Source organism: Zonotrichia leucophrys, chromosome 4 (genome assembly GCF_028769735.1).
Source record: "Zonotrichia leucophrys gambelii isolate GWCS_2022_RI chromosome 4, RI_Zleu_2.0, whole genome shotgun sequence".
NCBI classification, from domain to species: Eukaryota; Metazoa; Chordata; class Aves; order Passeriformes; family Passerellidae; genus Zonotrichia; species Zonotrichia leucophrys.
The window spans coordinates 17,846,187-17,857,824 of NC_088173.1; the positions used below are offsets into that span (position 1 = coordinate 17,846,187).

Here is an 11,638-nt window from a genome sequence, read left to right on the forward strand (position 1 = left end):
TACAGCATCCCAAAAAGTCTGCATTCACAACTCCAAGGCTCTGAAGTCAGCGGGACTCAGTGGCCCCTCCTGGCACCGAGGCAGGCCAGGCACAGGTGGGAGCCCAGCAGCTTGTTCTTCTCTGAGATGCCATATGTCCCAGCTCCTGTTAGCTTTTGATTGATGGGTTTTGTAATTTGAGAGAGGAGAATGATAATCAGATACATCACCTTGGATATATTGCAAGCACATTGCAAACGCATTGCTGGTGATCACTCCTGGAAGATAAATGTGCCTCTTGCAACTTTGTATGCATTTCCATGGCAAAAAGTTCAGCTGGGGAGGATGGTTCCTTCCCCAGCAGGTACCATTCACTTGAAGTCCAAGGGTACATTCATGCACTTGTGTTGAGCACCTGAAATTATCCTGTTAGCAAAAGGAATAATAAGGAAAACTATTGGTAGACATTTTTCTCAGCAAATACACATTTTATTTGGTATGTATTATAACTACTTCAGTGAAAAAAGATTCCTTTAAAACACTTGAAAATTTCTGCAAATTCCATCACACACCCTGGTTATTTTAATAAAAAAGCAACCTACTTGATAAGCAAGCATTCATAGGCTGTGATAAAGAACACTGACCAAATCTCTCCTTCCTTACCAGAAACAAGTGCTATCTTTTTTTACTTTTCTTTTTTTCCTGATTTTTTAATACCTTATTTTCTTTTCCCACTCCAGCACCACCTAACCTGCTACTGCCTCTTGCTCTGCTTCTAATTTATTGCCCAAATTTGTTAAAGCATAGACCCAAAGCATAGGAATATTGGAACTTGCCTACAGACATTTTTTTTTTTTTTTACTTCTTACATATTTTAGGCTAGGATAGTTAAAGTATGATTTCACATAACTAATTGTATAACAAAACATAATCTGTATTAGTACACATAGACCTTATTGTATATGGTTCAAGAAGTACAGTAATAGAAAAAAGAATCGTAACTTTAACCAGAATTATCTCCATGTCTGAATCCAGCTGAAGCCAGTCTTTCTTTTATAGGCATTTGGCCTTGTACAATGGAAACTCAAGATGTATGAAAGAGTATATATAACAAAAGCTTTTATTTAAAGATTTATAGCAGTAAAGAAGGTCCAAAACTACACATTTTGTTTTAAGAATAATTTAGGATTAAAACTATTAAACCCATGTACTGTAAGAGCTTTAAAGTTTTGTAATACACTCCCCTTGATGGTTTGTGCAAATTCGCTTTCATAATAAGCTATTAGTTACAGGAAGCATGGGAGGATCTTCTGGTAGAAGGCATCGTTCTTATGTGCAAAAATAATGTTATGTTCTTTGTTAAATGTACTTGACAAATTGTTCGTTAGTGGACTTAAACAATGAAGGATGTGTTAGGAGAGGAAGTTCAAGTACAATGACCACACAGAAGCAAAGAAGGAGGAGCTTTGCCTTAGGTACCCCTCCAGTTTCAACACCCCTCCTCCTCCTCAGAAGCCTCCACTCAACCCAAGCACCTCTATCTGCTTATTTCACAGTCACTCATCTCCTGTTCATCCAGGTTGCTTTGATTAACATTTTGCTTCATATTATATGAGATTGCACAGTTAGAAAGAGACTCCATTAAATCATCACTCATGCTCTTCAGAAATATAAAGCAGCTATCTGAAACATATCGTGGAAAAGTATCACCCCCAGAGGTTTTGTGTAATGCAATAAAAATTTAACTACTGGTAATAGACCAATGTCGATTAGGGCTTAAAAATTATTCTTCAATCCTTTGAAATGAAATAAAAAACTTGCTCATATTTTCTTCCATGTAAGATAAACTGTCATATCTTTTCAGTAAATTTTGCTGGTCTCTAATGCACTCTTGATACCACAAAAAGCACTGCACATACTGTACTCTGTGCTACAGTCTTGCATTTTGTGAGCTACTGTTTTCTTGTTATAGGAATTCAGATTTGACAATGGCTTGGACCTCTTGCTTGGTATAACACCTACTACACTATCTTCAGATTTCATGTTTTGTCAGAGGATCCTAGAGTCTACAGGGCTCTGTTACACCATATCCTCTTCTGATACATATTCATTTTACAGAAAGGAAAACAGAAAAGTTCTGCAGCCTTAAGAGCCTCTTTGAGTGCCCTTGTCTTTGCAGTGCAGTTATAACTATCTCTAGGTCTGACTTAGCTCTAGTTGAATTTAAAAGCTGGTTTTAAGTGCCTCTTGGGAGCAGGTGAACACTTCTTCCATCAAACCATCAGTCAGATACTTGGATTCCCTCAGTAAAAACAACATAGTCTGGTACTAATGCAGACACTTTCATAAAAATAAATTAGTAAAATTACAAGTGCGTTTGAGGTTTAAAGGCTTTCCTGACCTCCTGCAGAGTTCCTTCTGGATAAAAGATACAGATAAGATTATATTCCAACAAACTCAACCTCCCCTGTTACTGTAAAGTTCTTTAGCAGTATAGAGTAGGGTATGCAAGGGGGTGCTAAGGAAATGATACATTTATATCATCAGGTGCTGGAATATCCCATGGGAACCATGACTAAAAATGAGTCTGATGATTCAATCAACAATTTCAAAACTTCATGAGTGTTTTCTTTCTAGTCTCAGATCACCTATGTATCCTGTGGTCATTTCTAGGACACATATCACAGCACTAGTTGCCAGAGGTAACAGAACAAATTATTCTCCCAACAACGTCTACATTAACAATAATGCATGAGACCAACACTTGAGACCCATTGAAGTTTAATGAGACCCATTGAAATGAATTTAAGCTTTTCCACTATCTGGATGCAAGACAAAGACCAGTATGTTGATGAATATCACAGTGCTGACAAGGTGCTTGGTTGTTACCAGCCAAACCTACTTATCTCTGCTGGCTCCTTCCTCTTGCAGCCCATGACACACAGCCTTGTGAGCTCCCACTATTCTCTTCCCCAGAAGAGTTTAGAGCTGCAGTGACATAGCGAACACATCCTACTGGCAGGTTCAGCCTCAGTTCAAGTTTCTAGCCCACATGACCACAGAAGGAAACAGTTCCTTAGACTGGACAAAGGAACAAACAAAGCATTCTGGTTAGTCAATATTTGTAAGTCACCGTGGGTTGACAGGGACTCATTCTGGCAGCAGCAAGCTCCAGCAGCTACTGTCAAACACGACAGTTCAGAAGCTGGACTGTGACTACAACCTCTTTGCATCTCCTCACTGGATGTCATACCTTCAGGGCCAGATGCAGTCCAACCCTTTGTCTTATAGCTTAGGAGAAAAAAAAGTTCTCAAACGATGCTCTCCAACTCACAAAAGACAGAACAATTTTATTGGCAATTAAATCTCATTTCTTAAGAGTAAGTTGTATATATGTTTCAGGCAAAGTACCAATGTTACCAACACTGGAAGAGTTTGGAGGTGGGGAGAGAAGAATAGAAAGTTTTTTTTACCCATTTAAACAACATTCTTGCTGCAAATAAGGGCTATCCACATTTTAGAGCCCCTCTAAGCTGCCTGGGAAACTATCCACTATATAAAGACAAATTGCTGCTTTCTTCTCACACCTGTAAAAAGAGATTAGCAGTATAGCAAAACAAAGAAACTTTTAGATATCTTGAGGGGAAAATGTTGCATGAGTATTACTTTGAATGTAAACAAGAAAGTGAGTGAAAGCCAGGTGAACAGAAAAGCAAAAACATGTTTTAAAAATTTAAAAGCTTGTAAACTCAATGCAAAAAAAAAAAAGTTACTGACAAATTAAGACTGAAAAAGTTCAGGTAACAATTATTGTGATCAGGAATTGCTATTGTTCCTGATATTATCTGTGTTAGTACCAGACGAGATTTGCTGTGTTTATTTCTTAACATCTGACTGCTGCAGTTTGAGCCTTTGCTCTGCAGCTGTCCTGGTAGAGTCTCCTGCAGGCTGCCTTTGTTTTAGGTACTGGGTACACAGCACAAAGTCAAAACAAGCTCAGAGCTTTCAGACTAACCCAGCCTGGTGTAACTAACACAGCTGCATTTGCCTATGAGCTGCTTAACTGGTTATGCAGGCTTTACAGTGGCTCACAGTAAAACCCTAATGTTTAAAAGGTAAATATATTTCATTTTTACAACATACATATTATTTACACGTTCTACAACACAAAAAAAAAAAAAAAAACCACAACCTGGGGAATTTCTAACACACTGTCTTAAATGTAATTCTTTAAGATACTGACAGAAATACCAGTTTCGTAAACTTTTAGGCAGCAGCAGTTATATGTGTCTTTATCAAAGTACAAGAAAATAACTCCTTATAACTGGTACACTACAACAAAATAAGTTTTGTGTTGAACTTAGATAAGCAGTAGCTTAAATTGTTTTGATATTTGCTTTTCATCCTAAAGGTCCCACCACATATCTAGTGAGAGACGCTCACAAATAATAAGCCTAAAACATTGTTGCTGTCTGTAGACTTTGTAACTCACATTAAAAGGGTTTTCAAAGCAGTGACCTACTTAAATGTTTTTTGTGTCTTGAATCTTAATTTTTTTTTTCTGCAACAAAGAAACCTGCTGATTAAAGCTAAATTTGCTTTCTTTCAACATCTTCCATTCCTATTAGTCATGTTTGGTTTGATTTTGATTAAGCAGTTTTACCTCGCATTCATTATTCATCCACTGATTTTTCAGGCCCGGAAAAAGAAATTGCCTATCAGTTTAGAGTGATAGCCTTCCAAAGCAGAATTTTACTGCCTAATTTTAGGCCACATTAAGGCATATTCCATACAGGAATTTGGATAGTAGGAGATTTTCTGGGAAGTGACAGCAGGCCTTCCTTGTCCAACTCACTGAATTAAAACTGACGGCATCACTACATAAATACACCAGAATGCAAGTTTGGTCAGGGCTAAGGTCACACAACTGTAGTTTGCAATCTCCTCAGCTGAACAGTATCTGTTGTAATGGAGCTGCTGATGATTTAATTCAAATAAAAGGCCTTTGTTCCTTTCTTCCCTTGCTTTGTCCACACTGACACCACTGTCCAGAAAACCTCTAGAAGCAGCCCACAGAAGCCAAGAGATACAGTATGACGGAAAGCAGCATCACTCCAATCACACATTTTTTTTGCCAATAACATACTTTTCTTTAAGTCCATTTCTCAGCTCCGTAACCTGGTCTCACTCATCTGGTCTTTTCTCTGCCTTCTATCCAGCATTTCTAGCCTCACTGCTTATCTCTCTCTCTTGCAGTTTACTGAAGATTAGGCCAAGTTAACAATAGCACCCCAAATTGTGGGGCAGATTAGAGACTCAGAAGGGCTCAAAGCCAGAGAGCTATAAAACCAGAGTCATTCCATGAGCAGAATTATTCACACTGAAGTAACTCCAAGTCCCGGAGTTTATGCTTCTTCCCCACAACTGTCATGCACATGTGGTTAATAAATTAACCACGCGTACCGACCAAAGTCAATACTGCATAGATCACTGCTTTACAAGAGCAACAGTGACTGAATCCCTGGAGACACAGATTGTGTTTTTGTCTGAAAAGGAACAGTGTGGAACAATGACAAACAGTGACAGCTTATTGTGGAAGCAGAGAAGTGCGTTTCCAGGCACGAGGGCGCTGGGAGGAAGGCACAGCTTTGGGAATGACAAGCTCCTAACATCAGCATTCTTGTGTGGTGGGGCTTTCAGCATTGGCACTGCTGTGGGAAGCTTCCAGTATCATGTTCAAGCATGGAAAATTCTCAATACTGCCTTCCTTGTTGGAGGACAGACAGATGTTACTTTGGTTTCTCACGTGCCCTGAGTTGTATGAGACAGCATGATGTAACACACTGTGGGTCTAGCAAAGTGTTCAAAAGCTTTCTTTTCCAGGTAAGAAAATTTAAAGATCCTAATTTCTTACTTAAAACATTTGATTAAATCATTTGAAAGGCAGATCTCATTTTTTCCCATAGCAATAATTACACTTTCTCACCCCACCTGCTTTTCCACAATAATTTTCTTCACATTCTTAGAGCAGATATAAAAACAGATGCAACAGTGGAAGCCTTACTGCAATTACATCACAAAATTTCCAAAGAGTGTTCCAAAGTTTTTTTTTTTCCATGAACGTGCTATATTCATGTTAAAAGAGTGAAAATGTTAATAAAACTTACCTAAAACTTTTTTCCCCCCCACCTGCCCTCCAATAACTGTCAGAGAGGTCTAGGCCAGTCTGGCATACAAGGAATGCTTCTACACCACAGATACCAATGGCTGTACTACGATTCACTCACCAATATTGTAAAATTCTACCATCTTCTACAAAATTACTTTATTAACAAGAACACACTTCACAAGTAGCTTTTATACAGAGGTAGTTCACCACAAAGTAAATGGGTGACCCATCTGGCAGCTTAATTAATGAAATGCAATAGTGCTTTCCATGTAAAATATGAAGTAAAAGGATTTTTAAAGCCACATGACAAAACAACTCTCTGCAAAGCGGACAGACAGACCTACATAGGTAGGTCTATCTATGTCCGTAGAACTCAGAACATTAATTTGCTACAGAGAAGCAGTGGAATACAGCAGTAACAAGCCCAAACCAGAACATGAAACATTCTCCATGTAAATGTTTATTTTAGGAGGTAAGGAAGGCTAAGCTTTATTTGTGTGCTAAACACTATCACATTAAGTGAACTGATACAAGGTTTTGTATAACTGGCTTGTGAAGGCTTTCACATCTGCAGAGGGAATGCATAATCTGTGGGTTGCTCTGCTAATTTACCTGCCAGTTACCCTCTTCTGTAGTGGATTTTGGCTTTTAGGGCTGCAGTTTGGGCAAACACACAAAGCTTAAAATGAAAAAGGGATAAAGGAGGCATTTACTACCAAATTAGTGAACTGTTGCACGTGAACCTATACTTGTCAGAAGAAAAGGAAGAAAAGCTTGAAGAACTGCACCTATAAGTTCTTTTACTGAGCAACTCTGAACTGGGGAGACTGGAGATCAAGACATTGGCCACAGTCACACCTGCAGCTACTCAATACTCTCACATAGCTAAGGGATTTGTTTTTTCTTACCATCGAGGAAGGTTAACATGATGAAAGTTCTACTGAAGGCACCGCATCTTCAGTAAACAAAGTAATAACCTGCTTCTCACTAGGGGTATAGACTACACCTGAAAAAACAAGAGTGTTAAAAACCACTTAGATTACTAAGAATATTTACCCAAAGTTGAAAACTGGATGAAAATAATCAGACAGAAGTAAACCAAAGTCAGCAAAACCAGTATAATGTAGTCTGGGGTGACATGGCAGTGTAAGAGACTGTATGGAAACTTCAGTTCTCTGCCCAAACCCAAAGGGCCAGATTTGCTACTAGCGGTACACTTGAAAGCACTGATGCAAACCACGGGCGTGGCTTGCAATAAGACCTCAGTTCGACCGAGACTGGGTCCCCAGCTTTCCACTGCTGCAGCTTGCGCTTCGCAGAGAGCGCCAGGCTCGGAGAGCCGACACCTTCCCTTCCCGGCCTGAGTGAGAACGCAGCGCTCACAGGCAGCCCCAGGCTCTTCCAGCCCCCTCTAGCCGGGGAGAGGGGAGCAGGAGCTCTCTCTGCCAGGCATCGCTACAAACCACGCACTCTCCTTCCGCGGGAGAACGCGCACTGGAGCCGGGAGCGGGCCCCACCGCAGCCCCTACCCCGCGGCGGGACGGGCCGGGCCGGGCCGCTTGGAGGATCCCCAGAAACGGGGCTCGCCTGGGCACCGAACCCAACTTTCAGCCCAGTTTTACAGCCAGCCGTTCCTGTCCGCCAGACCCCCGCCCCATGGAGGGAAGGATGGGGGCAGAGGGCGGCGCTGGTGCCCCGGCCGGCCCGAGACGGGCAGGCCGAGCTGAGGGGCAGAGCTGAGGGAGCCGCCGCCAGCCCCGCTCCCTTTGTATTTTTGAACCACGCTGCAGCCCCCCGCGCTCCGCCCAATCAGATCGGCCACAGCCCCCGCCGGCCAATGGCAGCGGCCCCCGCGGTTTTTTAAACCGTCCCTCTCCCCCAATCGCCGCCCAGCGCGCTCCGCCCAGCCCCGCCCCCCCGCTCTCCTCGCCCCAACCGGTTCCAACGGGTATAAGCGCCAACGACCCCCTCGCGCTCGACCTAGACCGGGAGTAGCTCGGCCCCTGACGTCGGAGCGGCAGGCAGCCAATCCCGTCCAGTCTCCGCGCCAAGGGGCGGAACTTCGGGCAGTTTGAACGTGCGCGGCAGCCAATGGGCTGTGGCGGGGGGCGGGCTCTCAGGCGCCGCGGGTCGGGTTGCTGTGGCGGGCAGTGCCGCGGAAAACAAGAGGCGGTAAGAGCGCGGCCGGGCACCATTCGGCAGCAGCACCTGAGGGAGCAGCGCCCGCGCCGCCCGCTCCGCCCAGCCAGGCAAGGCCCGCGCCCGCGGGGCGGCAGCGCTCCGGTGGGACGGAGGGAGCGCGGGGGGGGAGCGGACACCAGCGGCGGTCCCGGCGCGGACACAGCGAGGGGCTCCCGCGGCTGGCGGGCGGCACGCCCGGGGCTGAGGGGAGGATTCCTGGCGGGCGGGTGGGGCCGGGAGGGCGGCGGCGGCTCCGGCCCCGGCGGGGCGGGCTGGGGCGCGGGCGGCGGGACCAGGCGGGCTGCCCGCCGCAGCCGCCGCGGGGGGCGGGGAGAGGCGGCCGGCGGGGAAGGGGCCGCGGGCGCGGAGGGGGGGGCGCGGGCAGAGGGGCCGCGGCGGGGGCGGGGCCGGGCGCGCTGGGCGGGAAGGCGGCGGCGGGCGGGAGGCGGGAGCGGCCTGAGGCGCGGCCCCGCCTCACGCCGCCTCCCCACACACCGCCGCCCGCAGGGACCCGCGCCGACCTCGCCATGGGCAAAGGCGACCCCAATAAGCCGCGGGGCAAGATGTCCTCGTACGCCTACTTCGTGCAGACGTGCCGCGAGGAGCACAAGAAGAAGCACCCGGACTCGTCCGTCAACTTCGCAGAGTTCTCGCGGAAGTGCTCGGAGCGGTGGAAGGTGAGCGGGGCCGGGCCGAGCCGAGCCGTGCTGAGCCCTTGGCGGGCCAGCCCCCGCCCCTGCTGCGGGCTGCTGGGAAAAGATCCCTGGGAGCAGCTGCTGCTTAGGCGTTAGTGGGTCAGTAGCTGCTTTATCTCATCCAGCCTCTTCTTTCCCCTCCGTGTGCCCACAGACAATGTCAAGCAAGGAAAAAGGAAAGTTTGAAGAAATGGCTAAAGGAGACAAAGCTCGCTATGACAGGGAGATGAAAAACTATGTTCCTCCCAAAGGCGAGAAGAAGGGAAAGAAAAAGGACCCCAACGCTCCTAAAAGACCGCCGTGAGTGTTTCTATGGCTCCCTTCCCCCACAGAAAAAAAGTGTTCCAATAGCTTGATACTTACCTTCAATCACTGTCTCTCGATGTAGATCTGCATTCTTCCTTTTCTGTTCTGAGCACCGTCCGAAAATCAAAAACGAACATCCTGGCTTGTCCATTGGAGATACAGCAAAGAAATTAGGTGAAATGTGGTCTGAACAGTCGGCCAAAGATAAACTGCCATACGAACAGAAGGCTGCAAAACTAAAGGAGAAGTATGAAAAGGTACAGTAAAAGTAATACAACAAAGTTAAAGTTGTGGAGCTCACTGTAAATATATGACTTGTGTCTTGCACCCACACCATAAGGGGCTTATAATCCTTAATGCTGTCTGTCAGCCTTTAGAAGACACGGAAAGGTTGGCAGGGCAGGTATCTGGAACCCTTACAGTGAGCCTGGATGTGGGTTTGCATGTCTAGAGATTTTACCAGCAAAATGCCTTACTACCAGAAAGCAGGTCACCTGCTTGCTAAAATAAATGTAGTCAGACTCCAAAGCACCATGGTCATAAAAGTCTTAAAACTGTCTGCATTGCATGTTCTTTTGCTTAGATTTAAGCATGAAAGTCCCAAGGTGGAAATTCTGCTGTTTTGCATGCACTGTATCTGACCTGTGCAGTACAGTAGCATTGAAATACCAAAGCAGTGCAGATTTGTCTGCAGTGTTCTAGTGCTAGTGACTTAAAAGCATTTTTCTTGCAGGACATTGCAGCATATCGTGCCAAGAGCAAGAGTGATGCAGGAAAGAAGGGCCCAGGTAGGCCTGCAGGATCTAAGAAGAAAGCAGAACCAGAGGAGGAGGAAGAGGAAGAGGAGGAGGAGGAGGAAGAAGAGGAGGAAGACGATGAGGATGAAGAATAAATGAATGTCCTGCTGTAAAGATTTATGCTCGAGATCCAACATTTTGCTAAGAATGTGAACTCAAGTGCAGCTCATTGTTAGCTTCAGTATAAAAATCTGTACAGAATTGTGTATAGGTCATGTGGTTCTTTGTAGGGAGACTTCAATTTATAATGTAAGCAGTAGCCAAGGGCTGCTACAGTTCGGTTTGGAAAAACAAAAGTTGTTGAATGTTTCTGCTGTTTCTGCATATTTAATGGTTTTCTTGAAATTCAGTGACTGATAGCCAGGTGTTTCTTTATAGCTAAGTAAAACAAAGGTAGCTTAATAGCTGATCTTATATTTTGTAGTATTTTGTTGCATTGTATTACTTTTTTAACAGTTTTGTAATAAAATGTTGTACATTATTCTCTTTGTGTTCATGATGTTTCTGAGAGGCTGGGCACCCCCAGAATGCTGGAATCCTCTGTGGGAACATGCAGTGTTCCTGGGCTCTTGCTGTTGCTGCAGAACTGGCAAATCCCTTAGGCATTGACTCCTGGAGGTTTTGCTGCCACTTAAACTCCTTTAACTGATTTCCTCTCCCACTGCCATTCCTTAAAACTGATGCTTTCCTTACAGTAGCCTTTGCCTGTGTTACCTTGTGGTGGAAAAAAAAATCTCCCAAGTAGTGAAGTTCTGGATAATTACTCCTGGATTGTCTTTCCCGAGGCTGCTGAAGCACAGGCCTTTGTTTTGCCTTAGTAGCTGATAATGAGTGAATGTTTGGAACTTTCTCTTCCAGAGCTCAGGGTCGCTGGCCTTGGCTGTAAGACAGATGTGGTTAGAGGCATGTCTTCCCAGATGTTGCTACTCCTTCCCTCTCCCCCTGGCTCTAGTATTACTGGCTTCTCATAAAACACACAGCCTGCAGAACTGCATGAAAAATGTTGGAATGTCTACCCCCAGTGGATTCCTGCAGAAAGAGAAGGCATTTGTAAAGAACAAGTGCTCCTGATGCGTTCCTGTTCGTGGTTGTAACAGTGTCACCAGTTATACTATTCCTTGGCTCTCACTTTTTATTTTACTTCAATATTTATAAAGGCTTGAATCTAGGTACCTGACAATATTCTCAACTGGGGAATTTGAGATCCTGCAGCTAAACTAAATAGCTCAAGTTTAATTTGTTGAGCTAAATACCAGGAAATAACTTTTATTAGCCCTTGAAAAGCCCAGCCCTGAAATGTGTAATGTCTAAAAAATTAAGTAATATAAAGGGCAAGCTTCCAAGATTTTGTTTAAAATATGTCCCTATTGCCCATTAGCTTATGAAGTAAGTTTGTGTCCCATCATTGTACTTTGTGTAAGATAAAAAGTGTTTTCAGGACTTTACTATGGTAAATGTCACTGAATAGGTCAAAGATAACAGCACTTTCTGAAACAAGAGGCTTGAGAAAA

General features: G+C 44.5%; 1 protein-coding gene across 1 annotated transcript; it reads left to right on the top strand.

Annotated features, from left to right (window-relative positions):
* The first annotated feature begins 8,098 nt into the window (after positions 1 to 8,098).
* On the top strand, positions 8,099 to 10,608 carry HMGB2 (high mobility group box 2). Its single transcript, XM_064712239.1, has 5 exons — positions 8,099 to 8,397; positions 8,837 to 9,006; positions 9,179 to 9,324; positions 9,413 to 9,587; positions 10,064 to 10,608. The coding sequence occupies exons 2-5, from the start codon at positions 8,857 to 8,859 to the stop codon at positions 10,220 to 10,222; spliced, it is 630 nt and encodes a 209-aa protein (XP_064568309.1). The 5' UTR covers positions 8,099 to 8,397; positions 8,837 to 8,856; the 3' UTR covers positions 10,223 to 10,608.
* The last annotated feature ends 1,030 nt before the right edge of the window (positions 10,609 to 11,638 follow it).

What these genes read in the sequence shown, in the direction of transcription:
- HMGB2 (XM_064712239.1), top strand. Translation starts at nt 8,857, where the DNA reads ATGGGCAAAGGCGACCCCAATAAGCCGCGGGGCAAGATGTCCTCGTAC. An exon ending in AACGCTCCTAAAAGACCGCC is followed by an intron (nt 9,325 to 9,412) that starts GTGAGTGTTTCT and finishes CTCTCGATGTAG; the next exon opens with ATCTGCATTCTTCCTTTTCT. An exon ending in TAAAGGAGAAGTATGAAAAG is followed by an intron (nt 9,588 to 10,063) that starts GTACAGTAAAAG and finishes TTTTTCTTGCAG; the next exon opens with GACATTGCAGCATATCGTGC.